This window comes from Callithrix jacchus, chromosome 11, assembly GCF_049354715.1.
Source record: "Callithrix jacchus isolate 240 chromosome 11, calJac240_pri, whole genome shotgun sequence".
Lineage (NCBI taxonomy): Eukaryota > Metazoa > Chordata > Mammalia > Primates > Cebidae > Callithrix > Callithrix jacchus.
This window is the reverse complement of record NC_133512.1, coordinates 89,627,421-89,644,339: the sequence shown is the minus strand read 5'-3', so window position 1 is coordinate 89,644,339 and position 16,919 is coordinate 89,627,421. Positions and strand designations below refer to the sequence as shown.

The 16,919-nt window shown below is 38.5% G+C and overlaps 1 protein-coding gene across 44 annotated transcripts in view; it reads right to left on the bottom strand.

Annotated features, from left to right (window-relative positions):
- The window catches only part of NCAPG2 (non-SMC condensin II complex subunit G2), an 85,260-nt gene that overhangs the window by 52,358 nt on the left and 15,983 nt on the right, over positions 1-16,919 (bottom strand). For all 44 annotated transcript variants that reach the window (XR_013524093.1, XR_013524099.1, XR_013524103.1 and 41 more), the window contains 7 exons: positions 16,291-16,425; positions 13,850-13,944; positions 12,670-12,739; positions 9,737-9,823; positions 7,207-7,302; positions 6,330-6,455; positions 2,271-2,450 (listed from right to left, as the gene is read on the bottom strand). Coding sequence is in view for 28 of the 44 variants with exons in the window: in XM_078343277.1 (XP_078199403.1) it covers positions 2,271-2,450; positions 6,330-6,455; positions 7,207-7,302; positions 9,737-9,823; positions 12,670-12,739; positions 13,850-13,944; positions 16,291-16,425 (789 nt within the window). In the remaining 16 variants the exon portion in view is untranslated. The remainder of the gene's footprint in view (positions 1-2,270; positions 2,451-6,329; positions 6,456-7,206; positions 7,303-9,736; positions 9,824-12,669; positions 12,740-13,849; positions 13,945-16,290; positions 16,426-16,919) is intronic.

Here is a 16,919-nt window from a genome sequence, read left to right as displayed (position 1 = left end):
ACTACTTCAAGGAGAAAAAGAGGAGCAAGGGGGAGAGAGGAAAATAAATAAAACTCTTACATGGCAGCAGGTTTGGAAAAGATGGGAAGTAACTCAGCAGAGGAGACAGGGTGGTTGCTAAGACATGCCAACAAGGCCCTGTCAGAAATGAAGTACTCACCCCAGCTGTCCTGGGGCTGCTGAGCTGCCCTTGCCATCAGCATGCCTGGGGATGGCCTCCTGAAGAAAATGCCTTCTTCCTGGGCAGCCAGTATGCAACGGTGGATCAGCATGGGCCCAATCTAAAGGGCTCTGCTGGCTCCAGAGCTGCCTGTGGGTCTGCACAAAGCCTTCCCAGGGTGTGTCATGGCTTAAAGTCCCCTCCCTTCCACAGGTGTGCATCCCAGGAGCACTTCCTAATATGCATGCTGTGGATAATCTTAATCTCAGAGCTACCTTTTGGTCACCTGAGCAGAGCTCTCAAGAAGACGTTTGTCTGTAAACTGGGACCAGCCTCATGCAAACTGCACTCAGAGCAAGGTGGGTGCAAGAAGCACATGGGTCCCTGACTCTTCAGCCAGCACTTAAGAATAAGAGCATTCAACCAAAAACAAAGAGGAAGAAGAGGGACTGTGGGTTTACAATGACATCCAGAAGGACAAAGGAATGTTCTAGGAATGAATCCTGCTCAGAGATTAAAAAGCCTACTGAAGCCGTCACATGAAATTAACCTTGGCTAGAAATGCTTTACTGGAGTAGTGGACATAGAAGATGCTTTACAGTGGCCTGGGGAATAGCAGGAAATGGAGACAAGAACATTTAGGTGACCACTGAACTAAGACTCTTTTGAGAGTAAGAAGGCTGTTCCTAACAATTACGGCAGAGCAATGGGCATCAGTCCAAATGTCTGATCACTCAACAATCACAGACATGCTCCTCAGAATATCTTTCTGCAATGAGGAGAGAGGGAGCAGCCTCTGTCTCAGATGGAGATGTAAACATGCTTACAAACCTATAGGAAGGATACTTCTGAGAAGGAGAGGTTGAACATGCACAAAAAAAAAAAAATTTTTTTTTTTTTTTTGAGTCAAAGTCTGGCTGTATCACCCAGGCTGGAGTGCAGTGGCACAATCTCGGCTCACTGCAACCTCACTTCACTGCAATCTCGCTTCCCAGCCTCAAGCCATCCTCCCACCTCAGCCTCCCAAGTGGCTGGGACTACACAGGTGCATACCACCATGCCTGGCTAATTTTTTTTTTTTTTTTTTTTTTGTATTTTTTTAGAGACAGGGTTTCGCCACTCTGCTCAGATTGGTCTCAGGCTAATGAACTCAAGCAGTCTACCCGCTCTGGCCTCCCAAAGTGCTGGCATTACAGGCGTGAGCCATTGCACCTAGCCCAGAAAACTTTTCAAAGAGAGAAAATAAGCAAGCAGGTTCCTGAGAAGTGGGGAGGAAGATCCACAGCAGCCCCCACTGGGTCATGGCCGTAAGGCCGGAGAGCCACTCTGAAAATGTCTGTTTTGCACATGAGGGAAGAAGTCACCTGCTTCTAAACAGTGTTTAGAACAGAGTCAGAGGTTCTAAACAGTTGATTCCAGTAGTGGGAAAGTGAGATCATTTCTTCTTAGGTCATCTCACAGGCCTTTAAGAAATTCTCTGAATTGGCCTCTCCGAGAGCTTTACAGATTCTCCAAACCCAACCTCCAAGAGCATTTGTTATTGCAACCTGGGTAGCCCCCTTCCTCTGGTTCATTCCACATCCAGCCATCTTGCATTTTCTCACCAAAGCCAGGGGGAAGAAAAGATCAATGGCCACCTCACTACCATCTAACCTACATATTATAATTTCTATAAACCTAAGACAGTTCAGGTTGCTTAGAAAATAAAATGTGAGTTCCTCTTGCAAAGTTTGAGCTACTGTTGGTGTTGGTGATGGGTAGGAGATACTAAAAAATTAGTCAAGTGAATCCAAATATAGTCTATGTACAAGGTTCTATGCAAAGCACATTTCTGCAAGACATTGCACAAAGAGACAAAAAAGAATAAATTCAACAGTACTGGGACCCCTTCCCTCCTTACACTAAAAACTATTAGTTCAAGTAGTCATTTTTTGTAGAAAACACTTTTAATTTGGTTTTTAAAAACCTTACGTTGGATATACAACAAAATGTCAAAAATGTTATCTCTGTGGAGTAGGATTACAGCTATTATATTAATCTTTTTCTTTTTCTGTTTTTCTAATTATTCTACAATAAATAAACATTACTTACATAATTTTAAAAATCTTACCTTAAAGACAGAACAACGAACATCAGCTGAGCTCGTGTCAAATGCCAGTTCCCCAGTCACCTTCTTCAGGAGGTCAATAAGAATGGTTGGGGGCATCATTTCCCAGTACTTGGAAGTTATTTTACAAACACCAAGGATCCCTGTGGAACGGACCATCGGATAAGGATCTTCTAAAAGGCTCTATAAGTAGGAAGGGAGAAAGGCTTAAAAACCTTGACTTAATTCCCTTCATCTCAACATCTGCTTCACACATGAACACTTTGGGGATTTGTAACTTAATCAGAGAAACTTTGAGCATAGAAACACTGGACACATATGGATTCCTTGACCTGAGATTACTTGCTATCACTTTTAAAGCAGAGTATCTAAGAAAATCAAGCCAGAAACATGTGATTCCTTATTTGCCACATCCCTGACAGCAGGGCCTCGAAACCAACTCTGCCATTCAGTGAGATCTGCAGACTCAGCCGACCATGGCAGGTGTTCAGATTAGGCATGGCCCACGTACACCATCTTTTGAATTCTAAAGCGCTGTAGTAATGCATCTTAGAGCCCAGAATAAAATAATTCTACTTGTAATGAACTGATCCAGACCATGATCATCAATGGTACTAAACATTCAAAAGGAGACAATGAGGCAGTGAGTACCCCAATGGGAATACTCAACATCACCAGGAAATAATCTCATGCAACAAAACCCCGAAGAAAAGCATGAATCAGATCAACTGTCTCATTTAACCATCGGTTTACAGGAAATACAAAGGGCAGAAAAACACACTAATGGCATCACAGGAATGGGTTCTATAAAATCCAGACTGCTGAAAATGTCATAGAATAATCTGCCTTCTTCAGTAACAACAAAAATAGCAAGTTTTAAGAAAACAAAACACAGCAAGATTGTGGCGAGGGAGGTCATGGTCCAGGAGACTTAAACAACATGTCAGTTAGTCACAGCACATGGGTCTTAGAGAAATGTTCAAACAAAACGAGAAAATGGGAACAACAAATGGGTACCCCAAGACATTAAGGAATCATCGTTCATTTATCTTTAGCTTTGATCATGGCATGATTTAAAAAAAAAAAAAAAAAGATTATCTTTTACCAAAACCTTCTGACCCATTTAGAGCTGAGATGATATGATGGATGTCCAAAATGTTTCAAGACAGGGGAAGAAGAAATCGATTGGGATTAGTCAGTAATGAGTAAAACTGTGTTGTGGGCACACAGGGGTTATTACTCCAGTCTCTTTTTTATTATGCATGACATTTTCTATTAGGAACATTGAAAAACACAACAGAATTCTTACTATTTTTTTTTCTTACTACTTTTTAAATTAGAAAATACTTCAAGTTAAAATTAAGCATTTACCCCATCTCCTCCCCCAAATGTTGACCCCATCCTGGTCAACAAGGTGAAACTCCGTCTCTACTAAAAATACAAAAATTAGCTGGGCATGGTGGTGCGCGCCTGTAGTCCCAGCTACTCGGGAGGCTGAGGCAGGAGAATTGCTTGAACCCAGAAGGCGGAGGTTTTGGTGAGCCGAGATTGTGCCATTGCACTCCGGTCTGGGTAACAACAGTGAAACCCTGTCTCCAAAAAAAAAAAAAAAAAAAAAGGAAAAGAAAAAGCAAACAGCAAGAAAAAAAGATGACAAAAATAAAACAAAAAATACAAAAGAACTTTAGGAATCTCAGGCCTTGTCCTTGGGATTCAGAAGTTTTTATGTATTTTGTTCTCTATGAATTACTTTCAATAATAATCTTTAAAAATAATAAAAAGATATTCTGGACAATCACCTTACAACTACATCCTCTCCGGGCTCAGTGCCCACATCTGTTTGCAATTACAGTGTCACCAGATAATCACTCAAAATGAAAGCACATGACTTCCAATGCTGTTTCTGTCACATCTCTTTATTTACAAACACTGAGTCCTCTTTTTTTTTGAAACAGGGTCTTGCTCTGTCACCCAGGCTGAAGTGTAGTGGCACAATCTCAGCTCACTGCAGCCTTGACCTTCCAGCCTCAAGCAATCCTCTCACCTCAGCCTCCCATGTAGGTGGGACTACAGGCATGCACCACAGTGCCCGGCTATTATTTTTATTTTTATTGGTAGAGACGGGGTTTTGCCATGTTGCCCAGGATTGCTGAAAGAGCCCTCCAGCTCAGCCTCTCAAAGTGTTGGGGTTACAAGTGTGAGCCACTGCACCTAGACCCTTTTTTATTTTCTAAAAAAAGGTTCTCCATATTACTCAGGTTTAAGGAATACCAATAGAGCAAAAAGCATGAGAGAACAGTTAAGGTACATGGAAGACACAGGAAATAACCACTTATTTATCAGATCACCTTCCTTATTTATCAGATCACCTCCTTAGTCTCCTCATGAAAGAGCCTAATATCCATCTAAAGGTCAAGTTAAAGCCTTAAGAGGTGCAGCACCAGGGACAGGAGCTCTCAGCCAGCTTTGGCGAACAATGTTGCAGGGCAGACCCAGCCCGTACCTGCTCCTACCCAGCCTACAGTGCTAAGAATGGTTCATATTTCTTAATGATTGGAAACAATGAACAAACTATCATTTTATGACATGTGAAAATGACATGAAATTAAAATTTTGTTGCCCATAGTTTTTTTATTTTTTTGAAATAAGAGACACAGTCTCGCTCTATTGCCCAGGCTGGAGTGCAATGGTATAATCATGGTTTGCTGTAGCCTTGACCTCCTTGGTTCCGGTGATCCTCCTCTTTGAGGCTACAGTAAGTAATGATCATGCCATTGGACTCCAGCCTGGGAGACAAGAGCACAACTTTGGCTCTAAAAAATAATAATAAAATAAAAATTTAAAGTAAGGAATCTTAAAAAAAAAAAAAAAAGGAATTGTAGATAAATATACACAATGTACACAGCAAAATACTAATGACTTCATTTATCGGTGTGTGTGGATGTGTGTGTGTGTGTGTGGATGTGTGTGTGTGTGTGTGTGTGCAAAAAGAAGTATACAGATATTTATTACTTTTTTTTGAGACAAGATCTCACTCTGTCACCCAGGCTGGGGTGCCGTTGTATAATCATGGCTCACTGTAGCCTTGACCTCCTGGGCTGAAGCCTCCCAAGTAGCTGGGACCACAGGTATGCACCACCACACCAGGCTGTTTTGGTTTTTTTGTTTTTAACCTTTCGTAGAGATGAGGTCTTACTATGTTGCCCAGGCTGGTTTCGAACTCCTGGCCTCAAATAGTCCTCCCACCGCATTGGGATTACAGGTGTGAGCCACCGTACAGGCCTATTATACTATTATTTCAACTTTCTACGTGTCAGGTTTTCTGTAAGTTAGAAAATTTTAAAAAGGGAGCATTTCAGAAGCACAGGCAACAGCATTACAATAGCAATTTGCTGACACTGTTTCCTAAAATAATATGCACTGCTTACCCTGTTTTAGGAAATACAGACTAAGCAGATGAAAAGAATTCATAATACCCCTTAGAAATAAATGCCACATCTTAACATCCTAACACCTCATCTGAAAAACCAACTGCCACAGTCATTATTTGTAAGCTTGCCCTGAAATATAACCACTGTTTGGTCATTATGCCACTCAACACCTTTATGATAGGCAATATCCCGATTCCACTTACAGAGAAAGACACAGAGAAGTTAAGTGACTTGCCCAAAACTACACACCTATTAAGTGAGAGAGGTAAAATCTGACCCCAGAGAGCAGGTGGCTGACATGGCTGACACCAGAGCACGTGCTTTACCCACTGTATGACACCATCTCTCCACTGGGGAAACAATAAACACATGCATAAAATGTTTAAAACCACACACAGTTACAAATAATTAAATGTTGCAACAGTAGAAAAAGACACCATGGGTCCACACTGTTGCAGAAGGCCCCAGGGAGAACTGCCATCTCTCTGAAGAATACTCCAGGTTTAGAAACCATACCGTGTGGGAGCAGAGCTCCGGCTGTTACAGGGGAGGTGGGGACACACAAGCAGTACGTGCCATAGCCTGGACAAAGCTGATATCTGTAAGAAGCTTGACCAGCTGAAGTACGTACATAGAGCTCTTCAAACTGTTTCTGAATTTCACTATCCATTTCAATAGCGTGAAAACTTGGATCCCTAATAGGAAATGCTTCAACAAACAGCAATGCAGCATTTGATCGAACTTCAGAGTTTCTGGCCTATAATAATAATAAAAGAAGAGTATTTCAAAATAGCAAAGAGTTAACACACAAAGACTTGAGTACAGTGTTCCCAAAGCAATACTTTAATTATCTTGATACAGATTTATTTTCAAATTACAGACAATTATAATATTTAAATTGACCAAACTTGGCTCAGTTCAATGTCAATAGATACTAAGAAAAGATCAAGCTTCCTCACTTCAAAGCCCACTTCATGTCACTAAGACGTGGTCACCCCACATCCTCACTAAAGATACCAGGTATCTGCATTGAAAGTCATGTGGGGGGCCGCAGTGGCTCCAGCCAGATGTCCTGGCTCTTGAGAAGGAGAGGCCATGAGTTCAAGGCCAACCTGAGAAACGTTACAAGCTCTCATTGATTAACCAAAAAAAAAAAAAAAAAAAAGTCATGTATGTTTGTTAGATCTCCAGGACCTGGACAGCCCAGGCCAGCACTACAGACCACCCACAGCCTCAGCTGGTTTGCTTTATGGCATGTCTCTAATCTCCTTCCCCAAACATGGTTACTTCAAAATAACTGTGTACTTAGCACTAAACCAAGCCAGATTTCCAGTTAAATGGAACCAAGAAATGCTTTAATAAGAGAAAAAAACATGTGTTCAAAAATCTCACAAAGCAGTCTCCAGTCTTATTTTAACTATTTTGTTACAATTTTGAATTCGAGTTTACTAAATTCAAAAGCACAAGCAGTACATTCTAAACACAGATAAACTACTTAAAATTGATACCTTTAGTCCTCTCCAAAGAATGGGTTTATATAATCTATAAAGCATCTCTTCCACTCCCTGCCGAACTTTCTTTTGATGGTGAAAGTAACTCAGAACCTAAAGATCAAAAAAAAAAAAAGGAAAAGGAAGGCATTAATAACAATAACAAAAGCATTTTAAAAGAGCAACAGGGAGAACTGTTCTCTCCACCACAAGTAGGCTCTGGCTGGCACCCACATGTCATGACAATTCTTCAGCAGGAATAACTTCAATGAACATAGGACAGTACTAAATGCAGTCAATCACAAGAAAGAAATCTACAGCTGAAATAAAAAGATTAACGGCCTTGGGCAATAAAATGGTTTGGGTTCCAGTTTCTGCCATTCTGCCAACAGCCACATAACCCCAAAAAAAGACTCATTTAAACCTCTGACCTTCAGGATAAAATGCAAAAGGGGAGCATGTAAAGGAGATTCCTGAGTGGTTCTTAGAGCTCATGCTTGTTCCAAAAGGCTAACTAAACATCTTTATTACCAATACCTGGTAACTCTTCCATGCCTCTGTAACAAGGAGGTATCATGCTTAGTGACCCCTCACTATACAAGATTAATTTAGGTATCAGGTTCCACCCAAAACTTATGAAAAATCAGAAAATGATCATTCTTGTAGCTTTCATTCTTCTTTTCCTACCCACTTCTTTTTCAGTCAGAATCTTCCCAAAATTCTTTGTAGACTCATGTCCCTAACCACAATCAATTTTGCCTTACTTCCCTATTCACACCTTTTGGGGCTAAACTTAATTAGTGAGAAATGAAATTTCTGCAAAATTAAACAAGCTGTAAAACAATAGCTTATGCTTTAAGTGAGCTTGTATCAACTTTACCCTGAAAGAACTACAGTATGGGATTATTTTTTTCTGATTATTAGTTTGGAGTTTTTATTGATGCTGCTAAGTGAAATTCATCTACAGTTTGCTTTTTGTGTATAATACTATTAAGTATTGATATCAACAGTATACTTGCTTCATAGAAAGATTTTCTAAACATCTTAAGAATTAATTCACACGCCATAAAATCCGCTCTTTTAAAGTATACAATTCAGTGGCTTTCAGTATATTTAGAGCTCTGCTACCATTATAACGATCTAATCCTAAAACATTTTCATCAACAATATGGAGATTTTTAATTTCGAATGATGTCTGAAGCACCAACTTTCAATATCAATAAAATGACTTATCAGATAATTTTATTATTTATCAAATAAAAACAATTTGAGGAAGAAACTATAATGTGTTATAAGCAGTGATAAAAAACAATTACTTGGAGTTGAATAACACATTTCACTTGAGTGAAATCTAATATTCTCCCTTTAAATTCTTTTTGTGCATTTTTCCATAAATTTACCAAATAGTGATATCTATACTTATGATATCTTAACTACTCAGACTACCATGGCAGAAAATAACATATTGAAACATACATCAATTACATATAAACTATACATATAGTTTAAATAAACATAAATACATATAGTTTACATAAACATATGTAGTTTAATATGACATAATTCTTTCTACTAAATAAAATCTGAAACACCAAATCATGTATGTGAAATAACCCAAACTGACTACAACTAAATAAAGCCACACTGAGACTGGGGATAGGGTAGTGGGGGTAGGACAGGAAGTTCATCGAATATATTTATCCTAAATATATGCAATCACAATTCTTAAATCCTGTAGAAAACTCAGTCTAGATAAATCTCTGGGTTCTTTATCCTTGTGTAACTTAAATCATTAATAATGCAAAGAAACATTTTCTTATACATTCAAAATTAATTAGCATATTTACATTCTATAAAGAGCAGTAGTTTCAGTATACGACAAAACAAAGCCATGGGTAGTCTTCATTCACTCGGTTTCTTATATGATTGGCAAAACTAACAGCAAGCAAACAAGGCATCTCATGGGTTAGAACACTGATCAACAGCAACTGCTTAATTAACCAACACAGCAGACCAGATTTTCCATTCCTCCTGCCAGGATCCTTATGATCCATCACACACCTATCAGTGTAGTAATGACACTGATGATAGAATCTTATCCAGGCAATCAATTTATAATTATTAATATAAAGGTGAAGTTCATATCTTAATTCTGAGATTACCTTTACAAAATATCAAGAGAAATAATCAAAACATTTATTCATTTGGTTTGCAGTACAGCAAAATTGGAATTTAATATGTAAAATAATAAGAGTAATTTCAAATACTCTCTAAGATCTTTGGGAAAAAATGATAGTGGCCATTAGAAACCGATAATTTAAGGTCATTCAAATACAATACTGACCATCTCAACAACAATACACCTTTGCTTTCCTCATTAAAACTTTGGTGGCAGGAATAAAACTGCCAGACATCAAATATCAAGGTTCTGAGAAATCCCAACTGACGTCTGTGAAAGCTTAACTTAATTTTAAAATTTAACCGAAACAATTATCTAAAAACAAAACAAAGAAAAATTATTTCAAAAACAATCTGTTCACAATCTTACCTCCCGCACTTTGGAGTGCACTGGAGACCTCCTTGGAAGGTGTATCCCGTGGAACATGAAGTCCTGGATGCAATCATTTTCAATTGTCTGAAATAACAAATACAATGCAAAGCACTTGGTGTGTGTGAGTCCTCCTGACGACCAGACAAGCAGTGCAGCATTGGAGTACAAAAAGAGTCTGATCTGTCCATCTTACATTTCATGAGGAAAAAACCTGGATCCTTTTGTCCAAGCTTTCTTATTACAAGTCCATGCTTCTTAGAATTCCTTTGATTTTCGTATATCAAGAATGCTTAGCTTCTTTTTATTTGATGAAATGTCAACTCTGTGCCAAATGGCAAGGTAAGCTTCCACCTACCACTCAAGGCTAGTTAAAATCAGACAAATTTCAGAGACGGAGTGCATGTTGAGTGTGAAGCCCCCTCATCTGACTCGTCACTGACCTGGACAACCTTCAGAAGATGGGGGGGGATTTGTTCCAACAGCCTCCACAGAATTAAAACAGCACTACACCTACAGTGGAAGCTGTAAATAAGATCTTTCTAATGTGGCATGTTCTGAGGTGATATATTGACCATCTTAAAAAAAAAAAAATCTTTCAAGGCCACATTGAGAAGGGCTAAGCAAGGAAGGTGTTGGAAGCCCCTCATCGGCCCCATGCACTAATGGTACTCAGAGTGCAGCAACTGGGGAAAGGCCTAGCCTCTAAGAGCAGCAGAAAAACCCAGTGGACCCCATGGTTTGCCCCTGTACTCTATGCCTGCCCTCACACATGTGCGGGGTTTCTGTGGCTTTAGGGAAGGACCTAAGGAAACCCTCCTAGGGTTAATACTAATACAAACCAGATTCTGCAGACGCTCAAGTTCCTCTTCTCCATTATATTTGAAAATATTTCTTTCACCTGAACTTAGCATCACTTAATGTGGGACAACCACACATTGTCTGACTTGCAATGCAAGATGAGATACACAGCACCACCTGGGAAATTAGTTGTGCCATAAAAGTTGAATCCAAACCTTTAGAGCTAACTACCAGAATGCTACATTCTACAGGACAATTGGTCCAGTTTCCTCACATACCAATGCATAGGTTTAAAAAAAGAAAAGAAAAGGAAGGAGGCAGGCTCTAGAATAAGTGATTTTAATAGTATAACAAGCAACTGTCATGGGGCAACCTGTTGAATTCTAATTCAAAAAACTCTAAGGAAACACTTTGAGATCATCAGAAAACTTTTAATGTGGCTTGACTAACTTTAAAAATACCAAGGATTTACTGTCAGTTTTAGGTCTTAAAATGGCATTCTATAACCACATTTTTGAGAGATGAATAAAGTAGTATACAGAAATGAAATGTCAGGTCTGGAATTTGCCTGAAAATCTTAAAGAGAGGGAGAGCAGAAAGGAAGGGAGTGAGACTGAGAAATACATGCTGTTGGTATCAATTTTTTATACATCTAGTCAAAAGTTTTTATTTTGTTTATTTTTTGTAGAGACAGGATCTCGCCATGTCGGCCAGGCTGGTGTCAAACTCTTGATCTCAGATGATCCACCTGCCTTGGCCTCCCAAAGTACTGGGATTAGAGGTGTGAGCCACCATGACTGGCCTCTTTTTTATTTTCTAGAAGTCAGTGATAAACCTTGGCAATATAAATCAAGTGTAAGTTGTGCAGAGGAGCAGAGAGGACAGAAGTAAACTCCAGACGTGGGGTAGCCTCTACCCTGCAAGTGCCTCCCTCTGCCCATCAGTGCAGGGCCTGCTCTCCAAAGAGGAATGAAAAGTCAAGACAGAACGCAGGGTTGTGAGAGGCTCCTTTCTGACTCAGAGTAAAAATTTTATTCTCAGAGAAAAAGAAAAATGATTGAAAACCTAGTATAAGAAAAATATAATGGAAAACAAAGATACTTTTTTTGTCCAGAAGGGTGTCTGGATGCTGAGTTGGGTTTGTGGATTACATGGCTCTATCTTCATAACATAAATACTATGTAGTCACCAGAGTTACCCATAGTCAAAGAAAGTATCTTCAAATTCTCAAAAATAATGTATCTAAAACAGGTGACTTGAAGTTCCTTAACAGCACTATCCAATAGAAGAAATTGAATGCAAGCCACAGATGCAATTTTAAATGTTCTAGTGGCTGCATTAAAAACAGACAAAAGAAACAGGAAAACTTATTTTAATATTACACAGTCATCCCTTCGTATCCATGGGGGATCAGTTCTAGGACCTCCCTTGGATGCCAGAGTCTGCAGATGCTCAAATTCCTCATATTAAGTGGAGCAGTATCTGCATGTAACCTACACACATCTCCTGCACACTTTAAATCATCTCTAGATTACTTATAATACTTAATACAATGTCAATGCTATATAAATAGTTGTGACACTTTATGTTTAGGGAGCAATGACAAGAAAAAAAAAAGGCTGTACATGTTAAATACATGTACTTTTTTTTCCCAAATATTTTCTGTCCCTGGTTGGTTGAATCCATGGATGTGAAACCCACAGATACAGAGGGTCAACTACATTTAGCCTAATACATCCAAACCACTATCATTTCAACATCTACTCAATATTTTTAAAAAGTACTGAGATACTTCATACTCTTCTTTTTCCATATCAAGTCTTCGAAATCTGGTATGTTTCTTACACTTACAACACATCTCGATTTGAACTGGCCACATCCCAAATGCCCAGTGACCACATGTGATTGGAAAGATCAGGGTCAGAGCTCCCTCCCAGCTGATAGAGCACAGTCCTACCACCCACAAACCCCAGATCTTAGCAAGCGACTGGACTGCCCATCAAATAGATTTTCATTATTTGGCTTTATTTTGACAGAGTGCATAAACACAGATCTTAACCCTTCTTTGACTACTTATTTAGTAACTAAATTATAATAAAAATAAGTGTTAACATTTAATAAAATGAAAATACCTCCAGTATTTTCCCTGAAGCCTTTTTCCAAGCTCTGAAATAAATTTCTGCAATGTATACCATCAAAGACCTATTTAAAAAGATCAAAATAGTTTTAATGCAAATTTAAAGAATTATACTTTCAACATGTATCATTTCAGCTACTCTCTAATAATAGCAAAGAAGAAACTCAGATTAAACCAGTGCTTTGCAAATGATCTATAGAAATAGGTTATCTACCTGCGCAAAAAGTAGAAAATGGAAAAGGTTTTGGGAAGGAAAACCGAAGTGACAAACTATTTTCTCCTTCTCAGTCAAGGCTTATCCAGAACTTTATTGTTTTCTGTGAAACTATGAGTGTGTAAGTCCAATTCTAAAGTCAAAAATATTTAAATATAAATAAATTGTCGGCTTGGAGTCATTTTGGACTTTTCATTCTATCAATTCCTCAGATTCAAGAAGCTCTAAAATACCAGTACCAACTTAAGAATCATAACTTTAGAAAAATCTGTTAGTTCAATTCAAGTATTGTGAAGATAAGGAAATATAAAAAAGCAATCTAATATACAAAACGAGCACTGTAATCAGAGATCCAGAATCAAATCCCAACTTGGTACTTATACAATTGCCTGACATTGGGAAATTTAGTAACCAAAGCCTACCTCAAAAGACAGTTGTGGGGATTAAACTTTAAAATGCAGACTAAGTACTCAGTACTAGAGCAAATGAAGTACTTTGCCTTGTGCCTGGCAAATAGCAAGCATCCACCTGACATCTCCATCGTGTATGGAGTGACAGAGTCAGGACTGCAACATTCCCTGCTGCTCCTGCAGAGTCCACAGGCTCTTCCAAGAAGCCACACAGGACAGGCCATGTTCAACCAAAAAGCACACATTGCATTCAAGGTACCATGGACATGGCTTCATTATGAGCAAGGCTAAGGTTCAACTGGAAATTATTTTAACTATTTTAACTATTTAAAGAACTACCACAAATTAAAATCTTAATTTCAGTGGTCACCACTGGAAAAGAATGATTTCCTATTGAAGGAAAAAGCTACCCAGTGACACAATAGTACATAATAAATGACATATTTCTAAAGCTTCCAATCTATTACTGTAACTTTAAAAAGTCAGAGCAAATGGAATCTTTCAAAACCAAATGAAGACAGCACAAAATCTTAATTACCTTTAATACTTACTTTTGTAATCCCTGTAACTGGTTTTTAATGGTCCCATGGATCATTTTGATAAAGTTTATATTCCAGTTGAAAAGAGAACTAAGAAATCTTCTTCCCTACAAATAAAAAAAGGGATATGTTTAAATTGCCACAAAATAAAAAGTTCCAAATAACAATTATTTGAATGTCTAGTAAGCTAAACATTGCTATTGCTAAAAAGAAGGCACATGTAATTATAATTGACAGCACATGCACAAGTTGAACTATTTGTGGGGCCTGCATAGCTGGGGGCCATACAAGCCTCCTCAGGGCCAAGCAGCCACTACACTGAGCACCTCTGTCCTCAAGGACCACAGGTGTAGAGAGGGAGACCACAGATGGTAACCATGGGTCCATAAACATCTCATTCTGGCCCTGTCATGGATGGCTACATAATCGAAAATGAAAGGAAGCTTTAAGTCTAGCATAGGTGAGTGAGAATGGAGTTGAATATCTCAGTTTGTTTCACCTTCTCAGGTATAAATGAGAAAACTGAGGACTCATATAGTTAAAAGGCTAAGTGTTTGCCAAGCTAGAATTTCCAAATAGTCTTCAAGTCATAAATACATCAGGTATTCATGATGTATTTATGTATGTAGTACATAATTTGTGATGTACTGTATATATAGTACATAATGTAGTACATAACATATTTGTATTAGTATACATTACATGCACGCTACTAGATTATATATGTGAACCTCAAAAGAATGAATATTTACACTCTATAATAGAGTTCATAAAATACATCTATCAAGATTCTCTAAGTGAATAGCTCTTACCAACACACCACTGCACTGAACTGGAATCCTACAGAAATGTAATACATTTTGATTCAAATCCAGGGTAAACAACAGGCAAGGTAAAAAAAAATAATAATATTCACTGGAAGTAATCTGTCAGTACAAGATGTTTATGGTTTACCCAGAATCACTGGAAACTGACCTGACCAAATTAATGATTCATTAGGAAACTAAGTTTAGATACCTCAAATTCAAAGGAGCACATCAATTTTTTAAAGACAGTAGGGGTTGTAACACATCCATATATTTATGCAGATGTTATATACCTGCACATATACATAACAAGTATGATTCATCAACTGCTTATGTGTAAGTCAACATAAAATAGTTTATTGTTTGAATCCATCGTATTTCGGGACAATCCTGGAGACATGTGGGGCACAGGCTGTGTCCAGCATCTTCGTAACAACGACGGCACAGGGCAGCCCTCCCCAAGGGCTCTTAACCATCAGCACCTGGGCTGTGGTTTGATACCTATCACCTCATCTGTTTCTCCAATCGTGTGAAGGAGTAACTTGCTCCTATTTTACAGAAGAAAACACTGAGGCTGAAAGGCCTGACCAGGAACAGACAAGGACCCCAGGAGCTGAAGGTCTCAGTCCCAATCATATGGCCCTTTGTCTAGTGGACCGCAGATGGCTCGCTGGGGTCCAGTTCTGTCTCTGCCACTGAGCAGCTGTGAGACTTGGAGGAAATTTATTCTGTACCTCAGAGCTGGTCCTCTCTTCCTCTGAAGACCTTTTCCACCTCCTTCAGGGAGGAGGGGTGACTTCTCCTTCTGACTCAGATATGTACCTTCTGCACCACGAGCACCCAAAAGCAAAGGCTTACTCTAGTCTCCACTGACCCTTGCCTGGGCATATAGCCAAAACTCAGTAAACAACTGCAGAAGGTCCCTCGCAGAAGAACTATGTGAGCCTCTCCATAACTCTTAATTCTCTAGTAGTCATGTTAACAAAAGTAAGATTAATTTTAATAATATATTTTATGTAAAGCAATATATCTAAAGTATTGTCTATTATATTAAGTATAAAACAAAAATTGTTAATGAACTATTTTATATTCATTTCTTTCTTCAAATCCATGTGTATTTTATACTTATGGCTAATCTCAATTCAGATGGGCCCCATTTCAGGTGCTCAGTAGCCACATATGGGAGCTGACTCTAGGACAGGTTGTGCAGCATCAGGCCAGAAGCCTCTCTGGATTTACAGGATGGGCAGAATAAAGAAATGGAGGATATTATGGGACGACAGTTTTGAATATATGCCAATTAAAGTGGAATTAGGGCAGAAAGCCAGATCTCATTCATAGACAAGTGCTTTCTCAACCTTGTTTTTAATCATTCTTAATGTAAAATGCAATTATGGCTCCCCCAGGATTCACACAACCACCTGTTACCATCCAATTTAATGATGAAATAAGCAAAGACTTGTGAAATGTTTGCTCTAGTACTGCCGTGCAGTAAAAACGATGTGCAGTGACTATAACAGCTCCTGGTGGCTAAGCTGCCGTTCATGGCAGCACCAAGTGTGGCACAAACAGGAACCATGTGAACACAGGAGAGACATCTATTAACAAGCAGCTCACAAACAGACTGAAAAAGAAACACCTATTTACCTCTTCTTTCTTGATATAATTAATATTTATGAAGCACTCAAGTAACATATCTTTAATTTCTCTACTTTCCTCCAAATCATAATCAAAGCAATATAAAGCTTGATGGATACGCCAAAGCCGACATATGTCTGCACCCTAGGAATGGTACAAAAAATGTTACACTTTTTTTAATGAACAGTAAAGTCATATTTCAAATCAAGTATATTTTATATCATAAATAATGGCAATTCTAGTCGATTCACCAAGGATTAGAAAATGACAAATAAAAACAGATTTTAAAATTTGCAAATGCCACTTGTAGCTCTACAGAACATTTTTTTTTTAAAACATAGGAAAAAAAATCAAAAATCCAGCAAGTTCAAGAACTTCCTCAGTGATGAAAATATTATATATCTGAACTGTCCAGTGCAGTAGACATTAGCCGCACTTCGCTGTAGAGCTGCTAAAATATGACTAGTGCAACTGAGGAACTGAATTTGTAATTATTTTTAACTTGAAATTTAAATAGCCTTCTGTGGCTAGTGGCTACTACATTGAGTAGCACAGGTTTAGAATGTTAGAAAGACATTTTAAAATAAAGTCTTAGGTAGGTGGTGTACTCCTGCAGTCCCAGCTACTCCAGAGGCTGA